General features: G+C 40.8%; 1 protein-coding gene and 1 long non-coding RNA gene across 2 annotated transcripts in view; one reads left to right on the top strand and one right to left on the bottom strand.

Moving 5' to 3' along the window:
- The window catches only part of LOC106953844 (uncharacterized), a 5379-nt gene extending 4991 nt beyond the window's left edge, over positions 1-388 (top strand). The window contains exon 2 of the long non-coding RNA XR_001426266.1: positions 87-388. This is a non-coding gene — a long non-coding RNA (uncharacterized LOC106953844). The remainder of the gene's footprint in view (positions 1-86) is intronic.
- A 129-nt stretch (positions 389-517) lies between these two features.
- Positions 518-8857, bottom strand: slc1a5 (solute carrier family 1 member 5). The gene is made up of 8 exons (XM_015042904.1): positions 8079-8857; positions 3720-3762; positions 3559-3606; positions 3291-3457; positions 2261-2494; positions 1928-2122; positions 1653-1787; positions 518-1390 (listed from the first exon to the last, which is right to left on the bottom strand). Exons 1-8 carry the CDS (start codon positions 8618-8620, stop codon positions 1162-1164), a joined length of 1593 nt encoding a protein of 530 aa, XP_014898390.1. The 5' UTR covers positions 8621-8857; the 3' UTR covers positions 518-1161.
- Positions 8858-13873: the final 5016 nt, after the last annotated feature.

A 13873-nucleotide genomic window follows, 5' to 3' on the forward strand; every position in this document is an offset into this window, starting at 1 on the left:
AAAGTAAAAAGTTTACAATTTGTCCTTTGATTTTTTTTAAAATCTAAAAAACGGAATTTAAGAAAAAAAAAAAAAAAAAAAAAAAGTGCTTTTCTAATATCATGAATTAAAATTGGACTGGAGTCAAAGCAAGCGATAAAGCACAGCCTCTACTGCTATGAGCAGCTGTGTGTGTGTTTCACCTTCAGCAGCATGGAGCAAAACCGCTTCCTCTACGTGTACAACAGCATTTTGCTCAGACATCATCTTGTTTAGGGCAATGACTATAGATCACAGCACCGTGTTGTAGATTGTTTGTCTCTTCAAAGCATCTACTTCAATTGAAAAACCTAACAGAACACTAGGCGATAAAACAGTTGGTCACACACGATTGGTCACAATTCTACACCAAGAAGGCAATTGCAAACAAAAACAATAGGACTGTTGTAACACTTGAGCACTGCTGCATTGATGCAAATCTATGAAACTCTCCATTGGAAGAAACCTGCATGAAAGTGGCTATATGTACGTTTGTTGTTTTGGTTGGGGTTTTTTTTTTTTTAATCTGCATCCCATTTTGAAAAATATATCATTCTTCTTGTTTTAATTTCACATGCGACATTACAAAACCTGACACTTTTAAATCTAAAAAAAGACTATGTGGTAACTATGGACGCTATGCTATTTTATTTTTTCTTAAATATATGTATAAAAAGAGAGTTTCTGTCAGCAGAACAGTGATGCACATAAGACAGAAGAACGCTTTAGCATCAGACATTCATATTCATTTGTCCAGCATGAATAAAGTGTCATCTGCTGCGCTCCTCGATGTGAATAGTCTGTTTTCTTTTAAGTGGCTTGTGAAACCTTAAAATCTGATTTCAGAGTAGACCAACTGAAAACATCAGATAAACATGAAGGAGAAGTAATAATAATAATAATGATAAAAATCAGTCTCACATTCCCCTAAAAAAAATTAAATAACCCACTGAGTGTATCATGGTTTCTCTATATCCCATAAGATATCAGCTGCACCCCGTCCAGAAAAGCATTTGAGGTCAGAGAGCGTTGCTTTGCATTGTAGTGTGCTTGTCCGTCGTCTCTCCTTGGACTCTTTTCTCAACAGGGGGAGCTTAGGTTTCGTGTTTGCAGGAGGGTTCGCGGTAGAAGTCACAGTCTGCGTTACATGGTCGACTCTTTCTCGGAAGAAAGGTCTCCTTTCGCGCCCTGCAAGCCTCGCTTATCGATGAGCGGCGAGTGCTCGGGCATGGCGGCGGCCGCGTCTCCGTCCATCCTGACCTCGCTCAGCTCCTCCACTCCTTCGTGTTTGGATGTTTTGTCCACAAAGTGCTGCAGGAGCCCCGCTCCGAAGGCGTCGCCCTCCACATTCAGCACCGTGCAGGTGCGGTCACTAAAGAGGGACAAAACGGGATAAGAAGAGAGATTTTAACGTTATGATGCGGATTACGTATCGAAGCGATACAATTTATTCTCCATTTAATTCCAGTTTTCATAAATCAATGACATTTAAATAATTATGTCATAAGTGATTTATTTTTTGTAACTTGGCTGTCTTCACTCTTGTGTCTTTAATGTCCTGCTTTGTGTTGCTCTGTGTAAGATAAAATCCATTCAAGTTTATGGTTGCAGTGCGACGGTTGTTTTCTACTCACACAAGCCAGTCGACAGCGAGGATGAGAGAGATGTCGCTGGTGGGCAGTCCAATTGCCTCCAGGATGATGGCTAGGGTCAGCACACCGCCTGCAGGTATACCCGCAGCTCCAACACTGGACGCTGTAGCCGTCACACTGACAAACACAAGCCACAAAGTCACCAAACCGAATTACAAAACTTTCCACACAAAGGAGGAGCTGCAAACGTATCATCACACATGGGCTGAAAGCGATCCGCTTAAACGGAGTCGCATCGCCGCAGACGCCGGACGTACAGGATGGTTATGACTTGGATAAAGTTGAGGCTGGTGTTGTTAAGCTGGGCGATGAAAACGGCCGCCACACACTGGAAGAGGGCGGCCCCGTCCATGTTGACCGTGGCGCCGATGGGCAGGATGAAGCGGCTTATGTGCTTGGAGACGCCGTTTTTCTCCTCCACGCACTTCATCATGAGGGGCAGAGTGGCAGAGCTGGAAACAGGGAGACAGAGTTTCTGAGCGGAGGAGGAGCGTGGGTGTGTGTGCGCGTGTCTAAACAGGAGAGCCTCAGTGTGTGAATATTCAGCAACACTGACTGAGCAAACACATGCGAGTTTGAGGTGAAAATACCTGGAGCTGGTTCCAAAAGCCGTGGCCAAGGCTGTGAAAATGCCCCACAGGAAGGTGTAGGGGTTCTTCCTGGTGAAAATGAAGTAGATGAAGGGCAGCACCAGCAGGCCGTGGATGGCGTGGCCAATCATGCAGCAGGCGATGTACTTTCCCAGGCTGGCAAACAGCTTGCCGACGTCCTCCATCTCCACAATCTTACCGGCGACGAGGAACATGATACCTATAGGAGCGTACCTGAAAAGACCAAGACAATGCTGCAGATCAGGTTTCTGGAACACAGCACAAAGGAAACGTACCTCACCGATAAAGGTTACTTAACAGACTTACAATGCTTTGTTTGAGAAAAACATTTTCTGAAAGGTCTCAAGCTAGTAACTCCCTCTAGACGTGTGAACATCTCTGATACAGATGTCTAAAGAGCCTAGAAATGAAATCTTTTATCGCAGGGCTGTTTCAAAAATGATGCAACTACTTGATTTTAGGAAATTTTAGAAAGAAAAAAAAAGCTTTAAATTGAGTACTTTTTTTTCAGTGGAGGAAAAATATGTTGAGAACTAAACAAAATGATTAGTGTTGCACAATTTATAATTTCTAAACTCTTCGGACCGTTCACAATTCACATAGAAATCTGAATTAATTTTAAAATTCTGAATTATTATTTATAGGAACCTACAAGCCTTTATTTACTGTAATTTATTTATGAAATAGATAACTCTGTGTATTATTTATTATTTCAAAAGAGTTTCTGGAATCAGCAAGTTTGTCTGAACTACTAATCTAATATTTGCATTGTAAAAAAAAATCGAAACACTTCCTCTAAAAAATTCAAGTGCCACCAGTAGTAGCAGAGAAAAAACAAACATAAGTTTCATAAATGATTTAAAATTAATCATTTAAAATGTAATTACTGAGTAATTAAAACAAACATGTAACAACACTTTCTTCTAGTGTCCTACTTATTAGTAGGGTGTCCTCCTCACCTTTGCAGACCCCCAAAACCACCAAACATTAACGAGGGGCGTTTTCTTACCACATGATCCAGGACACCAGCACCATGGTGGCCTCGTTGAAGGAGTTGAAGAACTTGATGAGGATCTCTCCTTCTTCGCCCAGCTTCCTCAGAGCCACACCGAAAACAATAGCGAACACCACCAACCCAAGGATGTTCATCCCGTCTTGATCTGTTCCGACGGGAACCTGGAAAGAAGTGCGGATTTGTTTAGAAAAGAAAAAAAACTGCAAGAGGAAGCAAAATGATCATCTGTGGAGTTTTGTTGATAACCAAATAAATCCCTCACCTTCTCTGCGATTCCGGACGCGTTTATCACCTTGTAGGAGGTTCCGTACTAGTGGGGAAGAATAAGAAAAAACATATTTATAAAGAAGTACAAAAGCATCTTTTGTTATGCAAGGTCGTTATCTGGAAAACAAAATCACAGATTTAAGGTCTAATGCTCACCGACTGAAAGGCGGCAGACACCAGGTTGGAGGGGAAGATGTTTCTGTGAAAAGAAGTGAAAACAACGCATATTATTTCACTTCACAAATACATGAGAAAAAAACCCAAAGTTAATAAAACAGTGGAGCAGAAATGTTTTAAGCCCATGTCTTGCAAGATCTGTAAGATGGATCAGTGTGTTATAGCCAAATCCTTGAGCCTAATTTGAGCAGTTTATGTAGTTTTGCAGCACTACATCCCTGAGAACCTTTGGGTTGTAGCCTTTTCTAAACTATTAAACCTCTTTTCTCCCTCCTTTGTGCTCCTATTATTTAATGCCATGGAGGTAATAAGTCTGCACTCGCTAGTACAAAAAGCTTTTACATACATTTAGTCCAACTGCAAATTACACCTCCACCCTCCCCCAAGAACTCGTAAAGCCTTGTGTACTCGATACCCTGCTGTCAGCCGTCTGCAGCGGATTTAGAGCAATAAGGCATTAACTTCACAAGCTCCTTCTTGTCAGCCAATCATTGGAAACATCAGGCTCAAACATCATGTGATGAGGCAGCAAGCAGCTGGAAACAAAGGCTGAAAAAGGCTTCCAGGAATGCAAGCTTTGGATTACTTAACGTACCATTCTTACGTTTACTGAATATTTTAAAACGGAGAAGAAAAAATATATACATCGGGGTTGCAAGCAATAATATAGTTCCATATTTATTACGGATGTCAGATATTGGAATTGGAGCGCCTTCCTTCGATCGACCAGCATGGTCACATCCTGAAAAAAAGAATTTCGCCTTTTGCTGACAATCTTTTTCCTTCCACTCAACCTTCCATTAATGTCTTTGGATACAGCACTCGTTCTTTAGCAAAGTATACTTTTGGGTCTCACCTGCCTTCATGTGGAAGCAGTTTAGCATTAGCAATGTTGATTGTTTCGGTCGTAACTAAAGATTTCTGGATTAAAAACCTTTTTTATTGGTCATATATTATTGATATTTCCTGAGGTATTTTACTAGTTTAAACCCATAGCAACAAACACCTGAATTAAAGCACTAGGAGAGTAATTAATTATTTTAATTACATTTCTGAAATAAAGTAACTTTCCTATTGTAATCTAATGTATTTAGATGGGGTCATCATGACTGTACAAGATGAAATGCCTGCATGGCACCGTCCACCGTAACTTGGAACATACAGTGGTGTATACCAAAGATCAAGCAGTCCGGTCCCTCTTCCCCATTTTGGAGGTGACTTTGTCCCACATGTTGATGTGAAACTCCATCATGAACACCAGCTTCCCAGTGAATCGTCCTCAGCTGATCGCTTCATTCAGAGCGCGTCACATTCTGAGAGGGTAAAGTCTTCTATGAGTCGCATGCGGTACTGCTATGTAAATTGTGAGCTAAAACACAAAGGTGTCATTGTCATGCCAACGCTGGCTGGGACACACAAAGCATCAAGGACGTGCTGCTACGAAGGTGTGTCCTTCTTTTGTTTAAGTCTGATGTCGAGTTGGAGTTTTGTTGCCTCCCCCGATCCGGGGCAATAAAACAGGTCAACAAGGAAGAATAAATGTTTGGCTTTAAAACTTAACAGCTGTTAATATCGGTGACTCATGATAGCATGATAAACAAAAACTAGCTAATCTAACTTGGATATATTGCAAACAGCTACGTGGTCTTGTAGGAAAAATCCATCTTTACTTTCACATTTTTGTGCTGCTCTAGATAAACATCATTGATTGCACGCAAAGCTAACAGGTGACATCACAGCTGACCATTGACTGTACAAGTACGCATTTGGTTTATGTGTGAAAGGAAAAAGCAGGAGATAACAAAAGTCAACACGGACGCACAGGAGAGCCTGCAAACATGTTGCAAGCCGGGTCCGTCTGACCCTGCCAGCAGTGTGGCCAGTTTAATAGACACAGTGACTTATCCCCAACCAAACGGCGACATTAAACATTTACGACCAACCTGGATCTGTGAGCCAGGCTGCTGCTGTTTCTCAAACAGCTCAGATCCACCAAAACACAGAGCAAGACGGAGACGGGGGAGGCGGGGCTCCTTCTAATAAGAGACCAGCTGTGTGACTAGGATAGTGTGGAAGCACACATGTGTGCGTAGTGACGGCATGTTCCCAACATGAGATAAACGTCTTGTCAGGCTGTAGTCAAATACTGAATTTAGCCACGTCACTATAACTAAGGGTGTCAACAGACTTCAAGAGGTCTGTTGACACCCTTATCTATTTTTAGTAAATGAATGCATCTCAATTACCTTCCCATTTCTCTGTGTTTTTTTTTTTATTATATTCTTATGCTTTAACTTACTCTACTCAAGATGTCATTTTTAATTATTGTTGTAATTGCTGCTGGTTTCTCGGTAACCCCTCCTGTTTCATCATCACAGGCTTGTTGTCTTGTCCGCATTCCGTATGAAAAGTGCAACGTAGTAAACACTGACAGATTTTCCAATTACGTCCTGGTATTTCAAACCCTACAAAAGAAGGAGGGTGTGCTGACTTTACTCCCAGAAACCTAAATATGAAGTCCTGCGTCCTTAAAATTAGGCGATTGTGTTGTAAGTCACGGAGCGGGTTTTGCAACATGCCTAAATATCCGTAGGCAACAATGTTAATCTTTTAATTACAGTCAGGTCACTTGAAACTCGTTGTGAAAAATGTGCCAAGCATTGCTATGACTTTAATCATGTGTGCATCGAGGAACAAACCCTGCATGGTTTCTACTTTCCCCTTATCCTTTGATCAATAATCTGCATGTGGGACAAAAGAGAGACTTCGGGCAATCAGCGGCGTATTTGCATGCAAAGTAATGGGATCATGTCTTCTGCCCTGTTGCACCATGCAGTTTTCTTAAACACAAGAGCTATTTTTCCAGGAAGTGGATGTTTGTGACTAGGTGGCACTGCAGGAAGAGGGAGGAGGAGCAGGAGATGTGGAAAATGCATCCATAATTACTAAAAGCTGCCTTAAAAATAACGTTATGCAACAGCTGCATTGAATGTGAGCACACTTCTGGATGGGGATGAGAAGTCAAGTTGTTTCTGCTGTTTTTTTCTTTTGTTTAGGCACAAATTTAGTGTTTTCTAAGAAAAGCTAACTCCAAAGACTCTTGTGAAACATAGGCCGGTTTCTGGCATTAAACAAAAAAGTTACAAAACGGCAAAGATGTTCTATGAAGATGATTTAAAGTCATTTTAATGAGATGTTATTCACAAAGCAAAAAAATAAAAAATAAAATCTAAACTAATTTCCTGGCTAATAATAGGAAAAAAGTAACATTTAATGTGAAATAAAAATTGTCAAAAGATACTGAGATCCCACTGAATAGTTGTTACACTCTGAGCACAGCTGCTTCCATGTGCTCAAAAGTAAGGTGAAGAAACTATGTCCCATGAATATGAGGCATGCACAAAAAAGCAAGAGGAAAAACAGGTTCAGGCAGCCAGCGTCTTGAATTGGAGAGCAGATTTTGCTGTGTGCAGATGCACAACTTGGGTCTAAATATAATCCAACCAGACATCAGCCAGCTACAGACTGGTTTGATGCGGTACTCTGCTGTCTGTGAACAGAAACCCTCTGACTTCACTGGAAGAAAGGAAGGGGAAACTACGGTACCTCTTTTTTTTCTGGTAACAGAAACAGGAAGAAGTGTGACCTCACTACTCACGGAAAGAAAAACCATGACACGTGTGATGTGATCAAATGTACAACAAACCATCACAACTTGTTTAAAAAAAAATCAGTAATACTCTGGTGTGTTTGAGGCAATAGTGACACTATTACACTTCTTCAAAGTGTGAGGCCACAGGCAAGAACCTCATGGTGCATTCAGGTACAATACCGTACTCTGGGTTAGCATTTAGGCTAATTTCTGAAAAGAACTTCAAGAGGACATACTTACATATTCGTGACCTTTAGAGAGGTCACGATATGCAAACCATGTCCAGTTAGGTCCAATTTATAGGGTCGGGATTCGGGAACAAGTCATTCAAAAAGGGACATTATTAAAAAAATAACTCAAGCTTCATCGACTCTCTTGATTACTTTTAAGATATATAGTTGACGTCAATGACTGGGAGACTTATTTCATCATATATTACCCAGCTTTGACTTCGTTATGGACAGTGGAGTTAATGCGCGCGTGTAAAGAGCGGCAAAAGCTCATCTCGTGCGGCAAGGGTTTAACCCGCACGAGGAAACAGAAGCTGATGCAACTGCTTGTTGACATTACAAGAAGAGCTAGCTGTCGGCCAGGTGAACTCTAGCCTCGTGGGTAATATGTCTGTAGTAACACCAGGTTAACGGAAATATATGTTGTGGGTTAATATGAATAACTTTCAGACTCACCTTATCAGGTCTAAGAAGGAGTCTATAACTTCTTTATTCGCAGGGATATCATCACTCATGTCTTTAGCGTTGGCGGTGGTGTTCATTTCCACATTTCCCGGCTTGATGATGAAAGCCATCACCACCCCGATGGACGAGGCTATCAAGGTGGTCACAAAGAAGAACAGCATGGCCCAGCCGCCCAGTTTCCCCAGAGCTTTGGGGTCGATGCTCGCCGCTCCGGACACCAAGCTGCACACCACCAGGGGGATGATGATCATCTTCAGCAGCCGGATGAGGATCTCGCCGGGGAAGCCGATGTAGATCTGCTGGGTTACGGTCGGCGACGCGGTGCGCACACCGAGCCCGATGAAGACCCCCACGATGACCCCGGCCACGGTCAGGATCACCAGCAGGTTCGCCTTGACGATCCTCTTCACCCGCTCGGACATCGGCTCCGGGCTGCCCTTCCTCTGCCCGGCAAACCCGTTGGCGAGCCGCTCATCGCGGTGCGCCTCGCCGTTGGATGCCTTCACTTCCTCCAGGTCAACCTTCTCTGCCATGTTGCTCAAAGTTACTTAACTTAAAACTAAACTTTAAGAAGAACACTTAGTTTTTATCGTGTTTCTAAACGAGGCGGGAGTCTTTCAGAGCGTCAGCGTGGCTTACGACCTACTTCCTTCTCTCCGGGTTGTTCTGACGCGGAGGAGCAGATGTTGTAGCCACACGTTTAACCGGCATTTTAAACCTCCGCCTCCGCCCCTTTTACGTAAGATGGGCGTGTTGTGTTCCGAGAGGAAACTCTTGTTGACTGCCCCCATTGCGTTCCTTAAAAAAAAACAACTCATGCCTGTGTGCCTTTAGTGTGCTCGTTGTTCACTTTAAGGATTTTATTTTAATGTTTGAAAACTTGCAGCGAAAGTAAATCACTACTGGAGACAAAAACAAACTTTGAGAAATAGCCTTTCATTTAGCGTATGGTCATTTAAATAGTATCCTTATAAAGTAGCTTCATAAAGAAGCTTTCTTGATTGTGATTAATTACTGTATCACACCCACATTTTTTGTCAGTCGAAACTAAAAGCAAATAATTAAAAATATAACATATTTAGTTAATGTTTGATCAGATGAAACCTGTAACATCTGTTGCATCATGCTAAAGACGTGGCACTACAAGACAATTTGCTTAAATGCAAATATAACAGCTGTGCTTACAATCTCAGAACTAGTGAGAGTATATATGTGTATATATATTTTATTTTATTGAATTCTAAACAGGATGCAACAGAATGACGAAATTAAGAAAACAATTAACAGCATTTTCCTCATTTAAATGTTTCAGATCCCCAAACGATTTTGAATGTCAAAGATAATCTAAGTAAATACAAAAAGCTGTTTTTAAGCTATTTTCTTTATTATTATTACTAATGGGATGATTATTAAGATAAAACTGCTATCTGAACCAACCTGGCCCTACGTCAAGTAGAATCTTGCAGTAAATGCAATTATCCTAAACAACCTCTAATGTTTTGCACTCCAGTAATCCACAGTGAAAAAAGTGGACCTTCCCAGAAATAACCAACCAAATTTATTTGAAGAGTTAATCAACGGGTCGTCCAGGAAGCCACAGGAGAACCCAGAACAACATCTAAAGCTCTACAGGCCTCACTTTCCTAAAGTTAAGCTCAGCATTAGAGCGGGTAAATATGAGTTATGATGAACCCTACAGATAGAAACTAAACCACGTCAAACATATCACAGCAGTTCAGTTTTGCATACAATGGTTTGCAGAACTGCTACAATGTCATTATTCGAGTTTTGCCACAGATTCTCAGTTGAATTTAGGTCTGGACTTTGACTGGGCCATTCTAAGACATGCTCTGATCTAACTCATATAATTGTACGATGCAACTTCCACCAATCTTGCCACTTATTTATTCTGACCAGCTTCCCTGTCCCTGCTGAAGACGATCATCGCCACAAAATAAAGCTGACACCTCCATGTTTCAGTGAAATGTGCAGTTAGTTTTCCACCGCATATATCGACCACCATTTTGACCTCGTGTGTACAGGACACCCTCTGTGCACCACCCTGCTACGGTCTGGTCAGGTGCGGTCCTCTGTTGTGCGAATGGAAATTTTCTTTCTTAAATGGAACCGAGGGAGGTGAAAGTGCTTATTTTTATTTAATTTGGTAACACGCAGAAACAGGAAGATGTGTGAGGCCGGTTTGTGTCGTCTGTTAGCTTGTGGCAAACTGAAAATAGGATGTCATGATTTTCTTTCAACAGCTTTCCTCCTGTCACTATTCCTTTAGGCTAGATTTTCCCAGTGCACAAATATCTCATTGAAAGACTCATTTTGCAGCTCCTCCAGAGTGACCAGGGGCCTCTCGGCTGCTTCTCTGAATTATGTTGTCCATGACTGATCAGTTTAAATCTCTCTTAGTAGGTTTTCATGCTCCAGTTTTCAAATGATGGAAAACAAAAAAACAGGGCTCTATGAGATAATTCAAGCTTAGTATCAGGTTGATCTGGTTAACAGTTGGCTGAATTCAGAAAGCAACCAGTTGCCCTAAATTTTATTCAAGAGTGTCAGAGTAGAAGGGGTTGAATACAAATGTATTCCTCACTTTTCAGAATTACATTTGAAACAACTTCAAATGGAGCGAAATTTGTCTTCAGTATTTTCACAGTTTGATGCGGAAAAGATTTAACTCACATAAATACATTATGAAAAGGTAATGCAACTTGAAAATCTTCAAAATAAATTGCTGCCAAAAGAAATTATGACTTCTACCTAAATGAAACAATCAGTGAATGTAATCCCAAATGGGTTCAAGGTGTTCTGCATTCAAAATGAAGCCACAGGGACTAATCCCGTCCCAGGTTACTGCGTTTTATTAGAGTGGCAGTTAAACTAACCGAAGAGAGGCGGAGGATTTCTCCGCAGCTGTACGCTGCCACTGGACTTTGATGCGACCTCCCTCCTTTGGGCGTTTATTTGCTCTCCTCCTGAGTGTCATATCGACAAATGCTTGTTAAATTTGTTTTGTGCTTGAAACATCAAACATCACGAAAAGCCAGACAGCGATAGCAGTAACCAAACATCTGCAACCAAGGAGTGGGGTCAAAGGTGTCCGTTTTCCAACTGCGCTGTTTCTTATTCGAAGATAGCTGTGATAAGCCTCTAATGTATGTGATTAAAAAAGTCTGAATGAAAGTGAAAAGCAAAAATGAATGAGGGAGAAGGAAAGACTGGTGGAAGGGTTTCACGTTTCCCTGAGAAGAAGGCTTCCTGGCTGCTGCCATGCAATCTTTGGCAGGATGTCTTTTAAACTGTAACTTGAGACGGACTCTCATTGTCCGGGATACAGAGGGCTTACAGTCCGATATCTGAAAAATGTGCTTGCGTTCTGATCCAAGGCTCTCTGGAGTTACCTTACACTCAAACAACAAGCCAAATGTTTTTTTATTTGGTTGTTTATTTTCAACGGGTCCCACTGGTAGAAACTGGTGGGAAAAGCACCTTTAACACCAAAGAAAGCCCACAGGACCAGAACCCAGGCTGGTAGGGAGCTGAACTCACAGCAGCCCGTCTGTTATGTCAAGCTGGTTCCTTTGTTCCCGCTGCCTGTGTGAATGATTGCAAGGAATCACTGTGACTTCGTGAAACGGAGCGTTACCCTGTGAGAAAGGACAACCTTAATGGCTGAATCCACAGGAACATGCCAGCGTGGAGTTTTTCTAGCGTAGAGCCCCGTCTATAAAAACAAGCGGTCTGTGCGCAAGGTGAGGGCTTGAAGGCCGACCTACATATTTTCTCCCGTGCATCTGCCATGATGATATCTTCTTACCGCTTTAGATGTTTTCTTATCCGCGTAATGGCATGTAAAAAGTAATGTAATTTCCCTAAATTTGGCGAAATATCACATTTGTATTTGGCAAATTCTTTTCAGAACAAAAATTTAATTTCAGCTTATTTTTCAATTTAATTCAGTTTAATTTCTTATTTAGATGAATGTTTGAGGATGAATTCTCTACAATCACAACTTAAAGTCTTTGAGATATGTCGAGTCAAACTTTGCACAGCTAAAGGTTTTTATTTTAAAAAAACAAAACAATTCAAAGCAGCTAAAGTGGATTAGCAGCTCCTCATTTCACTTTTCAAGGCTTGCCACAAATTCTCAATTGGATTTAGGTTTGCACTTTGACTAGGCCATTCTGATACACAAATAGAGCTCTGGTTCTATGGTTAGGATTGTTGTAGAGCTGAGACTCTTACTATGAATTGAAAGACACACACATAAATCTGTGTCTGAACTGTCCAGCCATTTTGTGAAAAAAACAAAAAACAAAACAACTGTCATAATTACTAAGGTAATTTCTAATCTATCATTACAAGGTACAAAGTAATTTCATTGCATCCCTGACATGTAAATTTATGACCGGTCTGTTGTAAACATCGGCATTATTCCGGATGTTATTCAAAACTATTAATCATTAGAAGCCACCTCATCTGATATGGAGGAATTTATAGCTCAAATGTTGAAATTACTGTTTGATAATGCAATGAATATATCTGGAGTAAAACATAAATACACAGGAAGTTAAATATCTAAACTGTCTCTGGTGGTGGACAGCCATCAGGACAGGTGAAAGAAAGGATGACTGGTCATTAAAATGTAGATACAGTGTCATGACAAAAAATATATTTCCTCTCTCACAGATTCATTTTGTTGAAATACTTTACATGATCAACTTAATTTTGAAGCAGAAACTCTGCTCATCTGAATAAAATACCCATTGTTAAATCTGGCATGAAACTAACAAAGCATTTCAGAAAAACAACAGACCTAAACTCAAACATAGTGGAGGTAGTCTCATGATCAATGGCTGCTTTACTGCTTTAGCAACTAGACAAAAATGTCTGCATTTATCTCTTATCCATGAAGGATCAGTTCAGCACAACCAGTAGTTTGCAAAAAGGCTTTGATTTTACCAGCAACAGATACTGGAGGATACATTTTTTATTTTATTTTGCAAACTCATTCTGGGAACTCAAAACTGTTACAAAAACCATTAAAAAAAGCACTGCCTTTGGTGGATGTAGAAAATTGCTGAGTCATGGTGAGAGTGCAGCGTAGGAGTGTGGACAAAGGAAGAGAAATATGCTGAACGGCTCTTGTGCACACATTCTCATGAGTAATGTAATAAATCAGAGTAGTTTGTGTCTGCTTTGTTTATATATGTGAATGATCACGTCGACTCAAGTCATGTCAGAGCCCTGTTATGTAAACCAGAGTTGGAAATAATGCTGTGTCATCCTGTAGTGTTGGTCTATTAAACAGCATATTTGTCACCGTGGAAATGTTTCTGCTTCAATCATGTGTTTAAAGCTCCCCAACTTTCAGCTAGTCTCATTATTCGGGGAGACCTGAACAATTTATTAGCTTTTGATTTATTTGTGTCATTTATTGACACGGGGATTAACAGTTATGTAAATGAGTATTTTTGCAGGGCGGGGAGATAAAAGCATGACAGATAAACCTATTTCCGAGTTGTAAACTCTAGCAGAGCATTTACTGGTTTTATAATAGTTGTTTTAGTCTTGTTTTGGGCACGCGTCCATGTGTGTGGTATAGTTTAAACATTACGACCTTCTCATGATGGTACTTTTCCTGATATAAAATAATGATATTTCTGTTAAGTACGAAAAAAATTTTTAACAGGATTTTCTACCAAAGCTTCAAGACAAGCATGTAAATATCCGGACACATGCATGGATTTATTTTATTCTTGTCTCAGTTTCCCCAC

This window comes from Poecilia latipinna, unplaced genomic scaffold, assembly GCF_001443285.1.
Source record: "Poecilia latipinna isolate Pla-1442-1.1 unplaced genomic scaffold, P_latipinna-1.0 Scaffold607, whole genome shotgun sequence".
Taxonomy (NCBI): domain Eukaryota; kingdom Metazoa; phylum Chordata; class Actinopteri; order Cyprinodontiformes; family Poeciliidae; genus Poecilia; species Poecilia latipinna.

Coding starts and splice junctions, on each gene's coding strand:
- slc1a5 (XM_015042904.1), bottom strand. CDS start 8,620: ATGGCAGAGAAGGTTGACCTGGAGGAAGTGAAGGCATCCAACGGCGAG. Junction 3,458..3,558: donor CGTCCGGAATCGCAGAGAAG/GTGAGGGATTTA, acceptor ACTTCTTTCCAG/GTTCCCGTCGGAACAGATCA. Junction 2,495..3,290: donor CTGGTGTCCTGGATCATGTG/GTAAGAAAACGC, acceptor TGGTCTTTTCAG/GTACGCTCCTATAGGTATCA.